This window comes from Siniperca chuatsi, linkage group LG13, assembly GCF_020085105.1.
Source record: "Siniperca chuatsi isolate FFG_IHB_CAS linkage group LG13, ASM2008510v1, whole genome shotgun sequence".
Classification (NCBI taxonomy): Eukaryota; Metazoa; Chordata; class Actinopteri; order Centrarchiformes; family Sinipercidae; genus Siniperca; species Siniperca chuatsi.
The window spans coordinates 7,967,134-7,991,982 of NC_058054.1; the positions used below are offsets into that span (position 1 = coordinate 7,967,134).

Sequence of the window (24,849 nt, forward strand, 5' to 3'; positions counted from 1 at the left end):
AAAGGAACGTAAAGGCTCAAGCAAATATTCAGTGTTAAATTGCTAAATGTTAAATTTGCCTCTTTGTTACAGAAGCTCATCTTTTTGACAGTATCTGAGATCATGTCTTTTGGCCCCACACAGCCTCACGTTTTAAATGGAATACTTGAGAATCCAAATCAATAGAGATATGAATACGCTGGTGCCGACTATAGAAATACATACACTCTAAAATGCTAGTATGGCTGGAATTGGTTGCTGCAAATGAGTTGTTACTTCTTGGCAAGGGTAGTATTTTTCCTGTGCAATAAGACTAGTGTAAAAAACAAAAACAAATTTGTGCAGCCGACATTTGCAGAGCTGAAACGATTAATTGATTAGTTAATTGACAGATAATTATTAGGGAACAAGTTTAATAATTGATTAAGTATTTTTATTTCGATTATAAGTGCCTAAAAAATCAGTGGTTCCAGCTTCTCAAATGTGATTATTTTGTGGGGGGGGGTTGTCTTTTGTGATCGTAAAATGAATACCTTTTGACATCTGGACTGTTGGTTGGACAAAACAAGCAATATGATGTCGCCTCTGTAAAACTGTGATTGGCATTTTTAACTTTTTGTTTTTGGCATATTATAGACCAATTGATCATTCAGTAAATCAAGAAAATAATGTGCAGATGAATTAATAAAGATAATAATCATTATTACTTGGCAGCCCTATACCAAAATGTATTAATTCCATTAAATTGGCTAAGCTATGCAGTACAAATAAAGCGCACATTATTTTTTGCTAAAAGAAAATCTTGGCCGGTATTGTGTATTTAGCTTAAAATGGAGTTTCTTCTGTTTTCTTCCCTAGTAGTGAGTGTATGCTATTTTATTGGCAAATAATCTTTGGTCAGTTTACCATTGTGCAACAGGAACACGGGGAGAAGTTCAACTTATGTGTTGACTTTTTTGTAATTATTAATGTGCATAATTAAGTAGTAGTGGTAATCTTGTTGAGTGTGTTCTGTAAACGGTATGACTTGTTTATCTGCACCATCTTATACACTGAAATGAAAGTGCTGCTAATCTTCATGCTGCAAGACTGTTGATCAAAGACTTTGTTTGCTCAGTCAGTAGTCTGTGTATTCCTACCAGTCTGAAGATGGAGATGCTGTGTAAACCTTTACACGCTAGCCTCGCCAAGGATTACTCTTGCACTGCAAAGCTGTGGTTTTGGCACAGCTCTGGCAGCCATGTGTCGAGTCTGTGATCGGATCGACATCTCATCAAGCGTAATAGGATGTGGCAGGTGTAGATGGAGTCATGTCTTGAAGGTCATAATGAAAACTGACACAGCATTTCCCTCATGGTTTATTTTTCAAGTATTTTTAGGTGCAAAACGTGAAACCACTGTTTTGAGTTCATACATCCTGTTTTATTGCTCGTGTTCTTGTCAACCAATGAGCTGAAAAGTGACCAATCTTTAAGAAATTTTTTGTTTACCTAACACTGATGCTTTTCCACAACAAATAAAATGAGATAAGCATGTTATTTATGAAATTTGAATTAGGTTTTCAATCTCCATTTCTACTGTTAAATTTCTCTTGTTAATATTGAAGTTTCTTTGACAGTTGAACAGCAGTGTTTGGTTCAGTCATGTGAGCTTGATGCTGTGGTGGAAAAGAGAACAAGACCCATGCCTAGGTCCTAACCTTTGCTCTAATCCCTCCCCCATTCCCTCTCCCCTCCTTTTTAACCCATAATGGACAGTAAAGGCTTCATTGTTCTTGTCTGCTTCTTGGGTATCTGATCATTAACCTACATTCAGAGCAGTGGCGGTAGGCTTCTTAAGGCTCTCAGACTCTCTCGGACCAATTTAATGGGCGTGTTTCAGTGGGCTGAGCTTATTCTCCGACCAGTAAAGTTAACCCTATTCACGTCCCTCGCATACAAACATGAGGCTATTTTATGAGGATTTTGATTGGTGTGCGAGGCATACCCTGAGCCTCTCCCTTGTAAATTTATGGTTATTCCTGTTTTTATGGAAGCTTTTAAGTGATGGATAAGGTTGTGAAATAGTTCAGCACTCAATCTTACATAAGAATCCTCATTTAGGGCACATAAAGTACATTATGTCTGGGTCTTACAACAGCTTAATGCTTGGATTATTATGAATTAAGCCAGAAAATTTGGTGTCCTCAAAGTATTTTTGCCAATCTAACATGTTTTTTCCTTATTTAATTGAAGAGTATGCTTTATGTACTGTAGATTGGGCAGAAAATTAACCATTTGGTCCACACGTGCGACAACGGGTTCCCATAAATGTGACAATTTTGATAGTTTTACCAGGCATTTTGACCACCCAATGACAAAATCTTAATCTGTAAGGGAGCCTGGCACCATGATTAAATTTATCAGCTTCTGTGAAATTTTGGCAGCAGTTGACTTGTGCCTGTTCATACATTTACTTACCATTATTGGCAATGGTAGCCCACACTTTTCCCATATGGGAGAGGTTGAACCAGAGCTCTTACCTCTTCCCAGGAACATGGCTGGCTCATTTATGCAACCGAACTACTACTGGAACGAAGGCCAGACACTCCGATTGTAGGAGGCGTGTTTCGTCTGTCTGGGGGTTAGGGTGGTGAGAGGTGAACGGACGCCTTGAGGCATCCAGTGTCACTTTCTGTCTGTCCATGTCGAAATACGCCTTCAGTTCAGACGACCCAGTGACGGGAGAAGGAAAGCTGCACTTATTTTTTGGTAGACCGTTAAGGCAGAAGGATTGCATGTACGTGACTAAGTAACACAAATAGATAAGGCTTATGTGTGTTTATTTTTACTGTGTATATTTTTAAAAGTAATTTGCAGGTTTGTGATTTTACACACTTGTGCTCATTTTGCATCTTACTCAGGTCTATACTATGTACAGTGTAATACCACAGCAACAACTGGACTGGGCTACATTACTACAGGGTTATTGCTGGAACTAACTATTATTTTCATCAGTAATGAATCCAATAATCTTTTATCAAATGCATCTTTTGCTCCATTTAAATATTAAATACATCAAGAAAAACCCTCTGACTTACCAGATTTTAATTTCATGTTTTAAAATTTCTTACTTAATCTGACCGCCACAAACCCATTGTTCAGTTTTATAAAGACATTAAGAATAAATTCAACCAGCAGATATTTTGTTTTTACATGATGAATAAATTGAAAGAACAATTCATCATAAAAATGGTATTGATCAATTTTCCATCATTTTAACAATCATTGGATTACTGATATGTTGAAGAATAGGATTTTCCTTTTTGTTTTGTCAACACGAAAATAATTGGACTGGACATTTCTAGGGCACAGAACAGATTTGGCGTACATAGTGTGAGGTATTTATATATTGCAGGCACATAAATTAGTCAACAATATAAACATGTAAGCTGTTAGTCTGTGTATATGATCATATTGCGGATGATTGGCTCTTTGCTAGGTATTGTTGCCTCTTCTACCCCTCTCCTGTAGTCTCGGTAATCGGGCCTTTGCGCATGGCTTTGTCCTGCTACTCATTAGGGAGTCGAAGGAGGAGACGAAGGCTGGGAGTAGATGTGCAGCTGAGCGAGACCTCCCCCATCATTTAGCCTGACGGCATACAGGACCACAACCACGTGACCGGCTGTTTACCGTTGCAGCAAGCGTAGTGCGTCTCCTTGAGTGTGTTACAGGATTTGCCCACCTCCTATTAGAAGCTGACTCTAGCTTTAATGTAGATATTAAAAATAATCTTGCCAATAATCCACTTGGTTTTATTTCTACCAGTGTATAACATTTTAAACACTGTGATACATTCAGAGCTTGTTTTCCAGTAGGTTCCTTTGTGTGTGCAGCCACATGGGAGACCAGGGGAAAATCACATGTATTTTTCACATGGTGTGTGTGTGTGTGTGTGCGCGAGAGCTCACAGCAGGCAGTACTCTGGAAGCTGTAGTGGAGTAATGCTGCTGCTGCTGCTGGTGGCGTACTTTGTGCTCTGTGTGTCAGGCTCAGTGCTATTCTTAGCCCTCTGCCCTCCCTGTCCCATCATGCAGTCTGTGGATCAAGTTACCGTACTGTGTGTGCTCTTCATCTATCCTAGCTACACCACCACACTTTTCTCCACTCCCTAGCACACATCTCCGCAACTCCTCAAACCCCCAAACCGCTCACACCGGACACAAACTGAAGCAGCCGCTCCGCTGTCAGGGCCAACATGCTCCAGCACTACAGGGAAATGGTTGTTATTGTTGTTAGTCGGGAACCAGTGGAGTTAAAGTGCAGGAACACTAGGTTATAAATAAATACAGACACATCTGCTTCTCAGAAGGACCAGCGCTGCAGCCAGCACACTTAACTTGGGATTTTACTGACTTTGTTCTGTCAGTGCAGGTGGATATTTAGAATTTGAAAAATGACCCATATTTATTTTATTTTTTTTATTATTACAAGTGATTGTCATGTCCAGCTTTAAAGAGGATAATTTAGAAACTGTTATATTTACAATTCATATAATCTGAAAGGTAAATTGACCTGCAGCCCTGATGGCCAGCATGTTTTGGTCGTCTACTAAAACTGTTACAATAATGTGGCTACATGGCAAAGAGAGCCTAGCACATGATTTCAGTGACCTGGACAGAAGGTTGGTGCATTTCAGAGCTGGAAAGATTAGTGTATTAATTATGGCTGCAAATAATGATTATTTTAATTATCGATTTAATCTCTTGATCATTTTCTCAAGTACCCTGTTAATTGTTTGGTCTCTAAAACATCAGGAAAGCCCAATGTGACGTCTTTTTTAAATGTCTTGTTTTGTCAAACCAACAGTATAAAACCCAAACATATTAAATTATCACATAAAACAAAGAAAAGCAGCACAATTGAGAAGCTGGAACTAAGGAATTTGGGCATTTTGCTTGAAAAAATAATTATGAGTAATTGATCATCAAAATAGTTGCAGATTCATTTGCTGTCAATTGACTAATTGTTTTAGGTCTACTATTGTCGATCAGTCGATTGACAGAAAATGTACCAGCAACTATTTTGATAATAGATTAATTGTTTGTCATTTTTTAAAAAGCAGAAATGTCAACCTTTCTCCAGTGCAGGGATTTGCTGCTTTTCCCTGATTTTATTTCATCTAAGCTGAATATCTTTGGGTTTTGGACTGTTGTTTGGATAAAACAAGACATCTGAAGATGTCACCTTGGGCTCTGGAAAAAGATAACGGGCATTTTTCACTATTTTCTGACATTTTATAGACAAAGTCTTTATTCTATTAGTTGAGAAAATAATTGGCAGATGAATCAATAATGAAAATAATCAGTTGGAGCACTAGTATATTTTGTTCTCCTTCAGTGTCTTGCCTTGGCTGCTGAATTATTTACCACGTCACTGGTGTTGAGGCCGAGGGAACCAGCCATCCGGAGTGTCTCTGGTGTCACATCTCTCTCTGTAGTACATCTCTCACCCTTTTTGCAGTCGTGATTCTGCAGTTTGATAGTCTATTTCATTGGAATTAAGCAGGTTAAGTAATTGTTGCTATCGGTGTTTATTCTGTACGATATCCCATGTCAAACTAATCTCAGCTTTAGTCTCTGTGAGCTGTAGTAGTCATCATGGCAGGGTTTGATCTAGTCTTGAAACAGCCCAAGGTTAATGGCAGAGCTCGCAGGGGCTTATGCAGCCCTGAGCTGCTCATGAAACGCAGCGAATGCGAATGCCAAACTGGCGAGTGCCCAAATACCTCTGTAATTATAGTCACACCCTCCTCGCCTCGTCTCTTGGCCAGATTGGAGTCCTGTCAGCGTTTGTTTTCTGGTCTGGTCCTGGGCTGTCCATACCGTTTTAATACCCCCGATACACTAGCCTCTTTACACTAACGTGTTCACTGTGGGCTGCTCAATTCTCCCTTTCAGCTGCCTGAATGACGGTGCTGCTGCATACTGGCTATCTGCTGACTAATGATGGGCCTCTCGCAGGGCCTCGGCTGAGTTGGAAAAACGATACCTGTCAACACTGTGCTATTACTCAGGATCAGCAAAGGTTGTATCTGAAGAAACTAAATGTTGGATTACTTTCGAGTAGTCTAGTCGTCTAATTCCTGGTTATTTAGTGCTAAAAAACAAGTACAACTGGTTTCTGTCTGGAAAGGCAAATGGCATGTGTAGCTGAATGTGCCCTGCCATCTAATAAAGATTAAATCATTTTAATAGTGTTGTAGTGTTTAATATTTTGAATCCCAAAGGCTTGATTAATGATGATTAATTGCATATTTAGTCACACAAAATAAAATTACATGAAAAACACTAGGGCTCAACTAACTTATTTCATTATAGATCAATTAGCTGATTTTTCTTTTCTTGATTAATTGTTTGGTCAGTAAATTATCAAAAGACGGTGGGGGGGTAAAAACCCATCATAATTTCCCAGAGCCCAAGGTGACATCTTCAAATCGCTTGTTTTTATCCGACTAACAGTCCAAAACTCAAAGCTATTTAATTTAGATTGATGTAAAGCAGAGAAAATCAGCAAATCCTCACAATTAAGAAACAGGAAGCAGAGAAAGAGTTGGGTGTTTTTGCAAAAAAAGGACTAACAATTTATCGATTTATCAAAATAGTTTTCTGTTGATTGAATTATCAATTGATGGACTAATCATTTCTGCTCTAAAAAACATGCACTGTATCCAAAACCTTTACATTACAAAGATCACAAGGAATCTCATACTCTGAAAACCCAAGTTAAATTCAGACTTGGCAGTACATACATTTATATGCCAACCAGCAAAACAGCAGTTTCCTGCTCTTTTACTTAATGTGCGGCAGAACGGTCGCTCTGTTAATCCATCTGTCTTGGAGTGCTTTAGCTGCTTAAACTTGTAAGACTTGTGGCTTTCACATAAGTCCTCGATACGCCGAATAAAAGTCCCATGTGAAGGTTATGTGTATAGAAAGCCAGAAAGTGCTTGTTATCATGATGACATCTCATGATTGAAGGCCTGCTATCTATTATGATCCATTTAGCTACAGTGGTAGTATGTTTCTGATTTTGTTTCATAGGCATGGATCCATTGTACTGTCATGGTAGTGTAGTGTGTCACTGTCAACTGTGCTGTTTATAGGACTGACATGTTCTCAAGTCATACGCTCCACATTTTAGTCCAATGACTGTTTGCAACATTTCTTCTGTCCTTTGAAGCTTTCTGCCTTAATTGTAATTGAAAAGCAACCACTTAGCATTTGGGTTTTTTCCATTTCCAAGGCATTATTTACATCTTAGGATAGCAAACCCCTTGCTAACCTTACATGTACTGCACATAAGATAGTGTTGTGTAGCTTAGCCTCACAGTATAATTGTTTTGCAGTCCCTGCCGTAGCAACAAACACCCAAATGACAGGATGCCTACGTAGATATAAACAGTACATGTATGCTTCTGGAAACCTGGCACGGTAAAATGGGTTATGAGATTGATATGTTTTTAAAAAGTATAGCAAAAATACTTAACATTTGATGGTTCCAGCTTCTTAAATGTGTGAATTTGATGCGTTCCCTTGCCTTAATGATATTATGGTCAGACTAAACAAAACATAATGAAGATGCCGCTTTGGACTTTCGCCATTATTCACCTGACATTTTATAGATCAAACAATCAATCAAATGAAAATGATTGTTAGTTGTAGGCTTATTACTGATGTAGCTATCACTGATATTGATTTAGCAGCAAGGCTTTTTATTTGGAGGTCGTGTCTGTGATCCCCCCCACCCCCCAATATATGTATACTGGCCCACAGCTGTAGATGACTGAGCTATATCAGCATTAATTAAAATAAAATCGGGATTTTGACTTCACAAAAATGCATCACATACAATGTGATAGTCCCTTTTTGGCTAAAAGAAATTAAGTTAAAAGAAAATACAGTCTGATTTTAAAAACCCTGACCGTTTAAGAGTACATTACATTAACATTACTAGGGTGGCAACAAACAATAATTTTTATTATTGGTTATTCTTCCAATTATTTGCTCGATTAATCTATAATTTTTTTGGTCTATAAAATGTTGAATTAGTGAAAAATGGCTGTCACAATTTCCCAGAGTCCAAGTTGATGTAATCAAACTGCTTGTTTTGTCTGACCCGCAGTTCAAAACCCAAAGACATACAATTTTACTGTCATGAAAGACTAAGAAAACGGCAAATATTCACATTTGAGAATCTGGAACCAGTGAAACAAAAGGATTAATCGATTACTTTAATTATATGACCATAACAGCACTCAGATCTGATAGAGAACTAGCTTCTGATTGGAAGAAATCCCCCAAATTGTTGGGAAAATTTGACCTGTACTCTTTAGCAAGGTGGGTCACTCCCAGTAGAAGTCCTGTTTGCTGTGTGAATAAGTGCAATGTTAAAAAAACAATCATGCTATTTCTTTTCTTGGTAAATTTAAATGTTTACCATATAGATTCTAGATAAATTGTAATTGGATGTATACTGAGTAATGGGGCTGTCCCATTCATTTTGGAGGCTGCGTCACAATTTATCAGTGACTCTCAGGTTTCCTAATATAGACTTTACTGTTTGCTGTACTTTCATAGGGCTAAGAGATGCTATTTCTGTAAAATCAGATGCAATGCTGTTTGTGAGAGCGTGTTTAAAAAAAAAAAAAAAAAAAAGAAGAAGAAGCAGGGGAAGTTAATTGAAAATACATGAGAGAGGGTCTTGTGACTGAAAACAGCGATCTTCATGTGACAAGATAACTGACACATGCCATGTCGGCTTCATGCGCATGTTCAGCTGAGTGTTATACTTTCTCCAGTCACTGTAGGCCACACTGCCCCCATTGATTCTGCTGCGTGTGTTACTACGCTGACACAAACCACATCACAGAGAAGCTTGGTTATACTGATGAGTAGGCCGTAGTGACAACATGCAAGGGGGACGTTTTCCTCTCAGCACTTTAAGAGTCCCTAAAGCTGTGATTCATGCTGCATTGTGTAGTTGTTTCTTGCCTGATTTCTGAGGTCATTCTCAAGAAGTAGAATGGAAATTTCAAGAAAAATCCCAGATTACAGATTCACTCAACCTACATCCTGAAACACAGCTGTCTTACTCTTTGTAGTAGTGTTGTTTCATATGCAGCCACTCCACTCCTCTCTGAGGTTAAGTGACTTTTCTTTACTTTGCATCACAGAGGAAACAAGAGCTGATGTTTGCTGAAAGCCTAGCCTGTGAACAGTCTCTGTGAAGAATTGTTATTTAATTGTACCTGTAATTAAACATGTCTCTTGCCCGTGTCTGGTGCAAACACTCCCTGTTTACACCAAGTCTAAAACACTAGGCCAGTCATCCACTCAGACTGTGATGTTGCAATGTTGAAATCCTCCTCATTGCTGTTGCTTTCTGTCTCCAGGTGCATGATGAACCTACTGTGCTGTAGCTGTCACAGCTAGTCAGGTGCCGCACCATGGCCAAACCTGGGAGCGACAGAGATGGAGCCATGGTGGACAAGCAGGCGGGGAAGAAGGTATGTGAGCACAGACACAGTAGAGCACTGAAGACAACACTTGAACAAGAAGTGTACCAAATTTATTTTTGTGTTTTTCACCTTGCCTTCCTTCCATGTTAAACAAGTATAATGAAGTTTTACTAGATAGAGCTCCATGAAAAGTTTTGATTATTTTCTTTTAATTCTGGTCTAAACCATACAGATATGTAGCATGAAATTAGATCCCAAGTTGAGGCTCAAAATTCATTCTTAATCTGGAAAATAATCTTACCTCGTAGTCCATTTAGTGGATGGTAGATCATATAACATAATATTCTTTAGCAGATGGAGTTTGCCCAGTTATCATGAAATTGTAGATGTTTAAATTTTCAGAGCACTTTAGGGACTTCTTGTCCATGTTGGTATAAAAATTGAGGTTCAAAGTTAATTCTTGACCTTGGAAACAACAGTTGACAAAACAATCTCACCTCAAGGTCCATTAAGTAGCTGTTCTGGATCCCAAGTCATCTTACCTGTGTCTTGTATTTGAGTACTTTAGTTCAAAAAAAAAAAAAAAAAAAAAAAAATTTATATATATATATATATATATATATATATATATATATATATATATATATATATATATATATAAATAAATAAAAATTACAATATGTATTTCAAATTCATACTAGGCTTCAAATATCGGCCGATAGTGTTTCCAGTGATCGGTGATCAGCCCCAAAAATCCTGACGGAGCACCTTTACTTTTTTATCAAGATGCCTCTGTTTGGTTAGCGCTTCCCTCAGTGCTAAAATATTTGTGCAAGAGCGTGTGCGTTTTATGCGTTGGCATATTTTTGCACCTGGTCACCACTTGTTTTGTCATAGTGATGAGTTTTCCTTCACAGACATTTGTATAAATGTCTCTGTGTAAACACACTCATTAACCCACTCGCTGGAACACTTGTAGATATGAGATTTAGATAAACACATCTGGGTGCTGGCAGGGAGCACATCTTACCTCCTAGTTACACTATTCTCTATACCTATTTGCACTACTGCGCTCCGACAACCATAGATGTACATGTTGACATTGATGCTAATATTGTTATTTGATTCGATGTGCTTCACCAGTAATCTAACAATATAAATTTGGATGGGAGTGGATCAGAGGTTCACTCATGCCATGACGCAGCTATTATTCTGAAGACCACTCAGTCAAGCACAGTGCAGCATTAATAAATATTGACTATCATGAAACAACTGATGCACATGTGTTTAAATACAAGGTTTGCTATTTATTTATAATTTTCTCCATAAATGAGATTCATGTCTCCTTTTATTTTTGAGGCAAGAGTGCTTCTAATGCTAACTTGCTTCTACTTTTAACACACACACTTTTGCCAGACACTTCAGCTTTGAACAGCTGGCACATTGCTTCACTGAGATCAAAGAAGCACCACACTGCAGACATTTTTCCTCCTGCCAGAAATGTATTTTACTGCACCAAAGTGCAGCTCACTAAAGTACTGGCACTGGAAAAAGCTTTGTCTGCAGAGCAGAGTGCAAGAACCCGGAAACTGGAATTGTAAGCCATATTGATAATACAGATATTACTAGTGTAATGTTTAGGCCTTATGCAGTGGGTGCTATGACTGGTGGCATATGAGGCACTGGAGTGTTTAACATTTTCTGTCTTGTAAAGTGGGAGTTGTTGTGTTTTCAGCTTAATTATGGCCCAGACTTTGGTAACCAAAAAAAGTGTCTCAGTACTTGTGTTTTAGCAATGCCTCTGTGTATAGACAAAATTAATTTCATTAAAGTAGACTCATGGAGTCTTGACTCAATTATTTTACGTTGTTAGACCTGCAAAGTCTATTTTATACTTCATCTGTAGCAATTTATTTATTTATTTTTTTCCTAAAGATGGTAGAGTGTGTACCACGTATCAAGGCTGAGTCCTTACCGCAGCGGCCCAGGTTTCATTTTCAACCCAGGCCTTTGCTGCATGTCATCCCCTCTCTTTCTTCCCTGCCTTTCCTGTCTCTCTCTACTGTGACTATCAAATGAAGCAGAAATGCTGAAAAAAAATCTTTAAAATAAATAAATAAATACAAAAGCTATATTTTCTAAAAAAAAAAAAAAATGGTATGATAACATCTAATGTATATGCGAGATGTTTGTTTTAGCATGAAATATAAAGAAATTAGTAAACAGCAGCTTGTTTGTCTCCATAGTTTTTAGTCATTGTGACTTAACATTGTGACTCCTCTGTGAGGTCGACTTGCACTAGTGTGAAAATTCTCTCACTACAACAAGCCTAGTACCATTAATATACTTCTTTATTTTTATTTCTGTGTGTAAGCAAAGAGAAAAACTAGTCACTCCAGATCTTTTACTCTTTACAGAGATCGTGCCTTGGGAATAAGATTTTAGTGAGTCATGCAGGCAAACCTGCTGCCTGTATGACCCAAACAATATGTCGCAGAGACACAACACAGCCTGCAATATAATCACCTGCACTCTATGTTAGTGTCGTGTTTTGGCGAGCTTTAGTCTCATCTGAAATACTACCTGCATGCTAAGCTCAACCCTTTTGTTGTCAAGTTAGTTAACAGAGCTTTTTAAACAGGGCTGCCTCGGTTTATTTACTGTCATGACTGTATTGTTTATATACACACGCACACACACTCTCAGTCACAAAAGTGGCCACACCTTTGCTGTGTTTGACATGCCTGATTTTGTTTTTTTTATGTCCTCACCTCTGACAGAGCAAAGACAAGTTGTCCCCTTTCACCAAAACTCCGAAGCTCGATCGGAGTGAATTGCTGGGGAAGGAAGGGAAAACCAAGTCTTCCATGAAGCGCAAGCTCTCCTTCACTACCAGTCCTCTCAGGACAGAGGAGCGAGACTCTGACACGGGTAAGAGCTGTTGCTGCCCCTCCCTGCTCTTCTTTCAACAGCCATGCTGTTGGCTGGCTGCCATGTCCTCACACTGTCCCCTGCTGGTCTGTTGTTGAACATTTTCTTTAGGGACTGACTGTAGGTCAAAGGGTTTTGACTTGTTTGGCAGCAGGATCCAAATCGGACCATGCTGATGAAGTTGTGTCCTGTTGTGTTGTATAACAAGATAGAAACCAAGTTGTATTATGAGACTTGAGAAAAAGCATATGGAAACACATAAATGTGGAGTAAAGTCATTCTGAATGTAGTATGTTCACATTCTTATGAAAATAAACCCTTTTGTAACATAAAACTAGATTGCCTTCTAGTTCCTGATATGCTGTCTTGTTTTTTAAGTTTAAAGAAGGCTGGCATTATTTTGTATTTTTCTCATTGTCAATAAATCCCATAAAAAGACCAAAACCAACAATGAATGTATTCCAACCAACAAGTGTAGTCTCTGCAGCCTGATTTAGCTTATTCTTCTGTGTCAAATACTCCATTGTTGACCAAAAATTATTAAAAACACATCTGTGAGCCACATGTTGCACTGGGTGACATCTTCCTTCATTACCATGAACACTGGCACTGTAGTTTATTTTTCAATCAATGCCACATACACCGTCCTGCTGCTGTAAATACCTAGGGCACCAAATGTGTAATGCACCGCTGAAAATAGTCCCCAACAAATGCACTATTTACTCCTCTTTAAGTAAAGTTTGATTAAAAACTACAGTGTCCAGCTGTTTTCGGAAATTACTGAGACTTTTTATAAAATAAAACTATTCTATACTGTTCTTAAAGATTTATGTCTTCGGTAGGAACCAATGGGCTAGAAAAGTCAGAAAGTACTGCGAGGCGGACAAACACGTTGTTTGTTTTGCCCTTTTTATGGAATTTGTTGACATAAATATAAAACATAAATTCAAAAATATAGAACGTCAGCCCTCTCCTTTTTAAGACCTGGTATTGTTCATGCAGTTGTAAGAAAATGTGCAATCTCAACTGCTCTTTTGAAGTTCCTGGTAACTGTCATCATGCTGAAGATAAATTCTTCACTCAACTGCTCAGCTTCACACTGGAGACATTGTGAACTTAATCTTACCTCTCTTACTTGTGTAAATAGACTATTCTGCTTCTATCATTTAGTTTAACTGTATGTTTCCATCATATTTGAGAACTAAAAATAGGTTAGTGTATGTACAGCCATATTTACAGTAAACTAAGTACCATAATGTGTTTTACAGACTGCTTGAGGTCCAGCAGATTTGCCTTCATCTCCTCTGTAGAGCAAAGCTCAACGTAATGATTGTCATTGTGTGGTCCTGCGTCATTCTAACAGACGAGAACCCTCAATTTTGAATTCACAGAGTATGATTTATGTTGCACAGGTTATAAAGCTAAACTAGCGTGGAGGGGCTGCTTTTTCCTTCCAGCAACCTTTCCCTAGTGCCTCTCAGCTCCTGTGTTGAGCAGCTGTATGAATAAGGGAAGTAATGACTCCATCGACCACTTCGGATTGGATCTTCTCCTGTCTCCTGTGTTGCCATGACTCATAATCTGTGCGTGGAGTGCGAGTCTGCCTTTGTGCCTGTCTGTATTTGAGTGCATCTGAGATGAGGAGGGTGAGAGAGAGTGAGCGTTAATGCAGTGCTTTCCCACCCTTCCACCCCCCACCCCCCCTTGCTCTCCCCTCTCCCTCCCCTCCCTCTCTGCTTTGCACTGTAGATGACTCAGACCCAGGCCAGTCGAGTGAGACCTGGGGAGAGAGATTAGTGCCTCCCTGCAGGATATACGCAGGTAATCGCTGCAGCCCGATCCTCAGCCCCCGTGTCCTCTACAAGTCACGTCACCCACTTTGCGCCACTATGCTGCTGTAAAGACACATACACACATGCACGTGTGTGTGTTTTCGCCCTGCATCTGCCGCTGTTACAGCTCACGCATGTCTGTGTTTAGTAACGACCGACTGATGGAGATGGGGGTGGGCCCAAGGAGTGCCGTCTGCACTTGGCTGGCTTAAGAGAATGCTGTCTTTTTTGTCCTCTTTTTTTCCAAACCTCATGCTTGTCATCTGTTTCTCCGCGTGCTCAACAGATACAAGGGAAGGAGGAAAACGGTGTCACTGTGACGATGAAATTGCTGCTTGAAATGAAACTGGACTGTTTTATTTATTTTATTTTTATTTTTTTAACTGTTCTCTAAAATCTGTCTTGGTTTTGTTGCAGATAAAGATGGACCAGACAAGAAGAAGGTGAAAAAAGAGGCTGGGGGCAAGAAGTCCCAGGCCAACCTTTTGTTTGGGTATCCTCTGTCAGAGCGCAAACAGATGGCTCTTCTAATGCAGATGACTGCCAACAGTCCAGGTTTGTGTGCTTGCCCTGTAGCCTTAACCACATCCTCAAGATGGCACACAGTATATATTAACTGTTGGATGAGTCATGCTTCCAAGTGTTTTGACAAACATGCTCTCTAATATTTCAAGGCTGTAAAGTATCTGCTCAACTGGAAAGAAAGCTGTACTGTATACTTTCCCAGTGATATTATGTAACCAGTGAAGTTGACTAAGATCATTTTTGTAAATAATTGGTTCTGAGTAGTTGTAAGACAATGTCACTTAGTACATAGCTGCTGAACACACACACAGACACAAGTGAGCACAGGTTTTCAGGTTTCCAGGAAAACAAGTGTCACTGTGGTTGCTCAATCGAATGCCTTGCTTATTAAAGGAACAGTTTGACATTTTGGGACATGCCATGGGTTAGATGAGAAGACTTCCGGATGGGAGCCGAAACGTCTTGATTCTGAAAACAGTGTCCAGATGACTACGACTGAAACCTTTTCTACGATAGAACACTGCTGGACGAATGAGGGACTATACCGTCTTGTTAGATGAGAAGATTTATACCACTCTCATGTCTGTCTGTTCAATATGAAGCTGGAACCAGCATCTGGTTAGCTTAGCTTAGCACAAAGACGGGAAACTAACATCATCCACCTACCAGTACCTCTAAAGCTCACAAATTAAGTCGCTATATCTCGTTTGTGTAATCTGTTCAAAAACGTCATTTAATGGGGGGGTTTGTGTGGGACTATTTCTATTTTGTTATTGACAGACTAGCTTTTTCTCCTTGTTTCATGTCTTTATGCTAAGCTAAGGTAACCATTAAAGCCAGTTTCACTGTGGTTGCTCAATCCAGTGCCTTGCACATTAATGCAGGTAGTTATCTCATCCTGTGACAGGCTTTTGCTTCAAGTATCAATTAAGTACTTTCCTCTCTGCCTGTGTCCAGACTCTACTCCCAGTCACCCCTCACAAACAACCCCTGTGCAGAAGAAAGTCCCCAGCAGCGCCTCGTCTCGACAGAAGGACAAGGTCAACAAGAGGAACGAGCGAGGGGAGACTCCACTTCACATGGCAGCCATCCGGGGAGACGCCAAGCAAGTTAAAGAACTCATTAGCCTGGGAGCTGATGTCAACGTCAAAGACTTTGCAGGTATGATGCCCCAGGAGGTGATCATTTAACAGATTTCATCATGTCTGCATGGTGGCTATTAATAACATGACGCTGACTAACAAGTGCTTATTCAAAGGCGATATCTCATGATGTGATAACGGAACAAGTGTGCATGTTGCTACCTTCTGTGCACATGTTGTGTTTTTTGTGTAGTGTCATTTTATCTCTCTACCTACCTGATCTCCCAACAGAAATCTATGGAAAATTTTAGGCTTTTGTCATTTAAGTAAAATTGACAAAATGGCTGTTCAAATTTGAAATCAATTGTGACTGTGACCTACTGACAAAAAAAGTAAAACTCTACGGGGTTGCTGTTTTCTGTCCTTACCAGGTTGGACTCCTCTTCATGAAGCCTGTAATCTCGGTTACTACGATGTGGCCAAGGTCTTAATAGCAGCAGGTGCAGAGGTGAACACACAGGGTCTGGATGATGACACGCCACTCCATGATGCCTCAAGCAGCGGGCATAAAGATGTAAGAGCTTGACTTGAAGTTTGTCCTGCCACAGTATTGTAGGACTTGAAAGTAAATTACACATTTAAAAATTCTGATTAAGGTCTTTGCACAAGTCTGACATGTCTGAAAGTATTACAGAATGGACACAAACATGTCCCAGTGTACATATGTCAAAAAATGTAATGTAGCTATATGTAGACATTTACAGTAGTTGTATAATGGTAATGATTATTTGGAATAAGAATAATCTTGAGCTATGGAGTGATATGGCTTGGTCATCGGTGAGCACTGCACATCATATAAACCAATAGTTAATGTTTGGAAATTTAGAAAATATCTTGAGCTGTTGTCAAATTTAAAATAAAATGTCACAAGACATTTTGACAGTGAAGCCACCTTTATCACAATGTCTGCCTGTACACCGCCTGTTTAAAATGGTGGATGGAAAAAAGATTTATCTCCACCAAGAGTCATGATTGTGTGTACATTTTTGCACCATGTGCAAAATATTGCATGAATCAATTTGTAAAGTGTTTTCCCGCTACAGTAGATGGTCTCCTAAGTTGCATATAAAGTGCATAAGCTTAGAAAACTTGTGCTGCAGCCAATCCAAGTGTTTTGAAATAGGGTCACATTATAAAATTTTGTTGTTTTTAATTTCTGACAATCACTGTTATGTATGTTTGTCTACAACCTTGATGTTTGTCTTGAGATTGTCGATCTCAATTCTTGTTATGTTTTATACAGATTGTGAAACTGCTACTACGCCATGGTGGTAACGCCTTCCAGGCCAACAAACGCGGGGAGCGCCCGGTGGACGTGGCAGACTCTCAGGAGCTGGAACAGCTATTAAAGGGAGAGGTGCCACTGTCGGATCAAGATGACAGCTCTTCAGGTATGCAGAGAATGCTGTAGTGTTTGGCTGACCTCCCGTTTAAAGTCACATATTCGCATACTAACTGTAATATTACTGGACATTCTTATCCACTGCACCTCACAGCACGAGGTGTACATGTGTTTTCACTATAGATGGACCAGATTTGGCTTAAAAATCAAATGTCAACGGTGGGTTTAGGGCTTTACTCTACCTATATTTATGGAACTAAATGTAGTTGCAGTTTTAGCAGTTCTATATGCACTCCTATAAACATTTAGTGTTTACACAGTGTGCTGGATTTACCATGCAATCTTTAAAAACTGCCTGTGTTTGTATGAAAGTATAAAGTGCGTTATTGACTTTCATTGTATCATTTTAACATTGATCTTCTCTTCTCTGCAGAGTCTGAAGACCCACCGTCTGTCAATCCATCCAGTGTGGATGACAACATGGAAGACTCTGATACTGAGAAGGACTCAGAAGGCAAACTGGCCACAAAAGCCTCATCGTCTGTGCCAGGGCTGGATGAGTATGAGTTCAAGGACGAGGAAGAGGAGGAGGACCTCAGTAAAGCCCTGAACGACAGACACATCCTCCGGAGGGAACTACGGCAGCGGGAGAAGGAGGACAAAGATAGGAATCATGTGGCAGGAAAGCAGAGTGGCAAAGGGGACTCCTCCGCTAAGTCCAAAAAGCAGAAGACTTCTCGTGTCCACTGCAGCTCGGATACCTCCAGCGACGAAATAGAGAGCCTTCCAGAGAAAAGGAATTCCCCCACCTGCTCTCAGAGCTCAGAGAGCCTCAAAGTAGACACAAGGTCTAAAAAGGAGAATGCTGAGCAAAAGGACAAGGGCAAAGTCAAGAGGAAGAGCAAAAGCCAGAATAAAAACAAGGAAAACCAAGAGGATGGGAAAGAGAACAGCAAAACTTTGGTCCTCTCTCTCGCAACTGTGTCTGAGAGCACAGAAAAGGGTCGGGAGGAAGACTCCTTCAAGATGTCTTTCAGTCCTAAAGATGACTCATCCGTCCACCTCTTCCATTTGTCATCCATAAAATCTCCAAAGCTGAACCACAGCCTGACAGATAAACAAACACCACTCAAACAGGAAAATACTAAGATGTGCATTTCCATCAGTGACAGCTCATGTCCGGTGGACGGTGTCAAATACAACCACTACACAGACGCAGACTATTGCACTGAAGGCTCCAGCACCAAGGGATGTAAGCACAAGGAAAAGAGCAAACATCAACAGAAAGACTCCAGTGTAGACGGGGATGACGGTCATTCGAGTCCTTACAAAGATGGCAGCATAGCAAACAGTGTAGACAGCACTGAAGGTGCCTTACGGAAGACCGACTTAGACGGCAAAGTAGTAAAGAAGCATAAACTTAAACACAAGGAGAAAGACAAACACAGGAGGGAATATGAGGCAGAGCGCAGCCACCACAGGCAGAAGGTGGCCAGGAAAGACAGCCACAGGAATTTGGAGTTTGACAGAGAGTTCTGGAAAGAGAATTTTTTCAAAAGTGATGAGACAGATGAACCTCTGCCAGTGAAAAAGGAAGGTGAAGACAATAACTCACTTCAGAAGACCTCTGATTCCTCTCCTGTCAAAGATGAGAGAAACGCAAAGGAGAAACACTCCAGCAGCAAGGAAAAGAGGCCGAGAGAGGAGCGAGAAAAAGACAAGGCCGTGAAAAAAGAGCGGAAGGAGACTGCTGGTAAAGAGGAAAAGGTAAAGGATTCAAAGCTGAGTGAGCGTGACGAGAGAGTGGACTGCCATGGCTCAGGGCGGATTCCTGAGGAATCACTACAGAGCAACAGTATGAAAGAAGAGACAGAAGAGAAACCCATAAGTGGGATCACAGCTGATCAAGAACAGCTGGAGCCCTCTGAAAAAGGCTCACGCGAGAAAACTGACAAGAGGCTCCCAGGAAAGGAGAAGGATTCAGAAAAAATGGAGAAAAGGCTTCCTGAAAAGGAAAAAAAGGGTAAAACGGAGCACTCTGACAAAGCTGAATCACAGAATTCAGTGGATCGTTGGAAAGAAAAAGAAAGAACAGCAGCCATTTCTTCCCACTCGCCTGGAGATAAAAACTACAAAGAGAATGAAAAAGTGAAATCTTTATCCACAACAAAAAAGCATGAGGACAGCAGAAAAAATAAAGATAAGTTCGACAAGCGGTCTGATAAGGAGAGGCAGGACAGAGAATTTAGTGTTGGGGATCACAGAGAAAAGGAACGCTCAAACTCTGATAAGAAAGGAAAACCTCTGGAGAAAACAACAGATCATAGTAAATCTGATCGTTCAAAAGAAAAAGACTGTGACAGGAAAAAGAGAGAGAAAATAAAAGATGGGACTTCTTCAAGCTCCAATCTGAAGTTACTTTTAGAAGAGAAAAAGAGCTATTTGTCTGAGAGTAGCAAGTCCTTATCTACAAAATCAAAGGAAGAAGTTGTGAGAACACCAGAGAAGGATCGCGAACGGAGAGACCGGGACAGAGATTCAGATAAACACAAAGATAAGGAACGGCACAAAGACCGCTCTCAGCAGGCCAAAATCAGCAAGGCCAAACCCAACGAGACAGATGCAGACAAGGCCAAATCAAAAGTCTCGCTAGCAACACGAGACATCAAGCCCAAAGAGAAAAGGCTTGTGAATGATGACTTGATGCAGACCAGCTTTGAGCGCATGCTCAGCCTGAAAGACCAGGAGATTGAGCAGTGGCATCGCAAACACCTGGAGAAAATTAAACAAAAAGAGCGCGAAAGGCTCAAACAGCGGCCTCTGGCAGATCCAGGGAAGTCCAAGCCTAAAGATAGAACGAAGACTGAACCGTGCTTGAGTAAAGAGCTCATGCGCTCAAAAAGCTCTGAAGCCTCTGATGTCCACAGCAGAGAGAAACTCATGAAAGATGGCACCAGCCCCAGAACAATGTCGCTTGATGGAAAGACTCTGCCCTCCATCAGCGCAAAGGTCATGTCAGCTGTGGAAAACTGTCTGACCAGATCACCCAGACCAGAGAGTGAACGCTGTGGCCTCATGTCCAGGTCCGTGTCCTTGGTTTCTGTCGCTAGCTCAGAGGATTCGTGTCAGGCTACAACATTAACACCCAGACACGCTGAATACGACTCTGACATGAACCTGGAAGCTTCAGACTCTCAACCTGCATTCCTCCAGTCTTCCCTCGTCATTCAAGCCACCAGATCGCCGTCTGTTCACGATAAAGATTGCAACAGTCTTCCAGATGTGCCGCAAAGTAATCGGACGCTGCTGTCCGGCAGACATGAATCTCCGTACCTCAGGGCTATTCTGGACGAGGATGTTAACTCATCGACTGAAGGTAAAGCTGTTGAAAATCTGCTGAAACCCAGCCCGCCTACTGAGGAGCTGAGAACAAGAGAGACCTCAGCAGAAACAGAGGAGAACCTCAATAGCCAACAATATATGAATTCACTTGCTGATTCAGTTACAGAGAGAGAAGGGAGCACTTCTGGTGGTTTAACACCACAAATGTTAAACAAAGACCCTGAGAGTAAAAACCTGCCACTTCCAGAGTGTAGTGGCTCTCAAACAGGGTCAACGGAGCCAAAAACTCTTTCCTCCTCTGATCCTCCTGTTGCGAGGGATGTCCAGTGTTTGACAGAGAATTCACAGGCAGAATGTAGCAACAAGGATTCTGATCAACCATCAATACCGACAACTTGTGTAGCTGCTGAGCCGTCAGTGCTTGCAAACACAAAAACCTTCCAGCAGAGGGAACCACCCGCGGTTTCTGGAATGGAGAGCTTACAGCAGACAGAATCAGGTACCACACATGTTTCTGACCATAACGACAAACCTCTTGAGAGTGCTGATAGAGCAGAACAAGAGAGTATGGAAACAGTTTCAGAAAGCTTCAGAACAGAGGGTATAGAAAGTCCTGTACCGTCCACCAGTTCGCACATTCCCAACTCCACTGCAGGGGAGTCCTTGCCAGGCTTGAGCAAAACGGGCTCTGAGTCTGAATGTTCTCAAGAGGATATGGATGGAAATAACCAAGACTGCAAGAACTCAAGACCTTCCAGCGACGATGCAGGTTCATGTCTCGATGCTCAGATGGAGAAAAAGGACTGTATGCCCCCAGCATCGTCCTATAGTTCGAGCCCTGAACACAAGACTGAAGAGATGAGTGACGTCCTTCAGAGCTCAGAGAACAACAGTTGTGCTGCTGGCTCTGTTACAACAGAGAGTTGGTCAGTTGAGGGCAGCCTGGCTACAGAGGGCTCTTCTGAACCTAAAGCAGAGGCCAGCTCAGAGCCGATGGAGATGACCCCTGCCGATGAGAAACCAGAGTTTCCAACTTCATCTGGAGAAGAGCAGAGTCAAAGCACCATCCAGTCGGCATCTTTGAGCGTCGACTTCAGCAGCAGCGCCTCGGGGAGCTCCTCTCCACAATCTGGAGACCGGGATTCTGATTCTTCGGGGGCTAAGGTCAAGGTTCGCTCTGCAGATGAGGAAATGGACGTCCATGTGCCGCATCCACGCAAGAGAAAGATGCCTAAAGTGTCGACCTCCCAGTTATGCTCCATTCAGCAGGAGAAGGAGAGAGGCCAGCAGTCTCTGGCTGCTATTGTGGACTCTGTAAAGCTGGAGGAGATTCAACCCTACCAGACGGAAAGGGCCAACCCTTACTACGAGTTCCTGCACATCCGGAAGAAGATCGAAGAGAAGCGCAAAGTGTTGTGCAGCGTCACCCCACAGCCACCACAGTATTATGACGAATATGTCACCTTCAACGGATCCTACCTCTTAGATGGGAACCCACTCAGCAAGCTCTGTATACCAACAGTGAGTTCTTCTTCATTTCGTTTCAGATCTTTGTTAAACTTGGTCAGATTCCTAGTTGCATGGTATACCAACATAAATCTTTTACCTACATTTGCACACATTTTTCTGTTGTTTTGGCCCTGTACTCCACTATGTCGGATTCAAAACAACACGATAAAGTTAATTTTCTAAGTTTCGACTGATTTTTAGGGTTATGTTTTTTTGTCAAAGGTCAACTTTGTTAGTTATTGTGATAAGTTATTGAACCAAATGGGCAACCACACCAGAATTTGTCTGAAATGCACCACCTTGTTTAGGCTGATGTGAAAGCTGTCAATCGAACTCTGATCCGCACCAAACAACTGGTCTCAGGCCGACCATGATCTTATTTGGTTGGTCTGCTTTGCTTTCACACCACAAAGGATTTTGTGATAGTAGATATGTGATTTTACCATGAATTCAAAAGCTAAACTACAATCAAATCCATCTGCTGATCGTGAACTGTAAAGAAAGCGATCTGTATAAGCAACGTACGTTTATATATTTTTGCAAAATCATTTGGTAACCATGTAACATATGTGCGCTTCACCACGAGTGCAGGGATTTTCTCTAATACAGAGTGTCCTACTCCGTGTATTTTAGCACCAGTAAAAAGTGAGACACGGCCATCCCATAATAAATTTCTCATCTGTAATATTAAGGTACAAGATGCCTCTTATTTTGTCTGTTTTTCTTACCTATTCATAATGTCTTAATTCTTCTTTGCAAACTCCTTGTGACACCAGACAGGATTAATAAACCCATATGGTAAAGTCAAGCATGACCTGCTGTCAGTCACCAGAATTAGATTTTGCTACATGGGTCCATGTAGCATTAATGATGCAGGATGATGATGTTATATTTCTTCATGTTTACTCCTCTTGGTTCAAATGGACCAGAACTTAAAGGAAACAATATATAATTAAATTATAATTTTTCCTTCATTCCAGACCAAATTAACTGAACTACAAGTGTGAAAGCACCTTAATCTACTTGGGAGTGTCAAAAGCTGTTCACATATCGACAACATTAGCAGTTTATATAATGTCAAGTAAATATTCAGTAAAAAGTGAAGAAAAGTAAACTAAACTGACATAAAATATTCTTCTGACTGATATCTGCATGATGACTCATCAGACCATCTCCCTCTTCATTGTTTGAACAGATAACTCCACCTCCATCATTACCTGAACAGCTGAAAGAGATGTTCAAACAACAAGAGGTTGTCCGTATGAAACTACGACTGCAACACAGCATTGAACGGGTATGTAGTTTTACTCTTGGAGCTTTTTGTTTTGGTTGGGTCTAGTACCTCTAGACATTTCTAGTGCCACTTGTAGCAGCTGAAATGGAACAAATTGTAAAAATACCTTTTTTGCAAAGCCTCTTGACATTTTGAAGCTGTGTGGTATGTTCTTATACCCTCTTGAAGAATTTAACAGGATATCAGCGCTCAAGATATTTGCTCTAGATGTTTTAATGCCACATATAAGATTGGATTTGCAGTATTAATTACTTATTGTCTTCCTTCCCCTCAGGAAAAACTGATTGTTTCAAATGAACAGGAAGTCTTAAGAGTCCATTACCGGGCAGCAAGAACACTGGCCAATCAGACTCTGCCTTTCAGTGCCTGCACAGTTTTATTGGATGCTGAAGTGTACAACATGCCTCAAGACGTCCAGGTAAGGGGCATGGAGCAGTGGTCATAGGTTACGCTACAAATACAATCAGTTCTGAATGACGATGTGTAGAAATACTGTATGTTTGATAAGTTGTTGTGTGTTTGGTTCACAGAGTGATGATGGCAAAACATCAGTGAGAGACCGATTCAATGCCAGGCAGTTTATGTCCTGGTTACAAGATGTTGATGACAAGTTTGATAAACTGAAGGTAAGATCGCTGTGGTTGTTCATCTGGTCTGACTGTTTTCCCTGCCCACCTCCATTTAACATGGTACATTTGTAGTGAAGAATAGTCTTTAAATAACTCAACATAGAGTAAAGAATGATCTTTGACATTTACCAATGAATACCAAAAAATGTTCTAGATCAAGTCCCGTTATCTTTGCTCCCAGCTATGTTGTGTATTTTTTTCCATGAAATGCACCCATTTTCTATATTTATTTAAATTTTTTGATGTCGACCCGTGACATAATGTCACCGTCCAAAAGTCAAACCCAGTCACTGAACCTTTGATAGTCTGGTAACTGGCTGAACAGGGATTCTCAGTTTCAGGCTTTTTCTTTCCATCTGTGGTGTCTCTTAGCCAGATAAAAAGTATGTATAGAGTATAAGGGGTGAGAGGTGCCTTTCTTTTACTGAGCAAAAATGTGTTGCTTTTAAAGCTAGGGTAGGTAACGTTGGAGAAACTAGCAAGATAGCAATTCTGAAAGAATCCAACCGAAAAAAGTCCCACGCCCTCCCTTCAGGCCTCCCTCCACTCCCCCAGTACAGGTTTTCATGCACAATGAGTGCACGGCAGAGTGCGCACAGGTAGGTTGGCCAGCCAATTATTTCATTCGGGCCGAGTGGATTTGTTTTTTCATTTTTTATTTTTTTTCCTCCAGATCATTTGATTTATTGATTGCTGTCAGGATGTAAAGATAATTTCAACAAATATAACAGTATATGCTTCTGAAAGACATTATCTACCCTAGCTTTGATACACAGAAAATAAATAATTCCAGCAGTAATCAGCTTGGTGTTACTGATAAACAACT

General features: G+C 40.6%; 1 protein-coding gene across 3 annotated transcripts in view; it reads left to right on the plus strand.

The window, feature by feature from the left end:
- ankrd12 (ankyrin repeat domain 12) overlaps positions 1-24,849 on the plus strand; it is a 36,940-nt gene that overhangs the window by 9,431 nt on the left and 2,660 nt on the right. For 2 of the 3 annotated variants that reach the window (XM_044220471.1, XM_044220472.1), the window contains 11 exons: positions 9,412-9,525; positions 12,258-12,408; positions 14,158-14,229; positions 14,658-14,795; positions 15,723-15,926; positions 16,279-16,421; positions 17,151-17,298; positions 17,683-22,112; positions 23,296-23,394; positions 23,669-23,812; positions 23,925-24,020. In XM_044220471.1, coding sequence (XP_044076406.1) covers positions 9,466-9,525; positions 12,258-12,408; positions 14,158-14,229; positions 14,658-14,795; positions 15,723-15,926; positions 16,279-16,421; positions 17,151-17,298; positions 17,683-22,112; positions 23,296-23,394; positions 23,669-23,812; positions 23,925-24,020 — 5,685 coding nt within the window. In that variant the 5' untranslated portion in view covers positions 9,412-9,465. The remainder of the gene's footprint in view (positions 1-9,411; positions 9,526-12,257; positions 12,409-14,157; positions 14,230-14,657; positions 14,796-15,722; positions 15,927-16,278; positions 16,422-17,150; positions 17,299-17,682; positions 22,113-23,295; positions 23,395-23,668; positions 23,813-23,924; positions 24,021-24,849) is intronic. The other variant, XM_044220474.1, reaches the window with a different exon arrangement.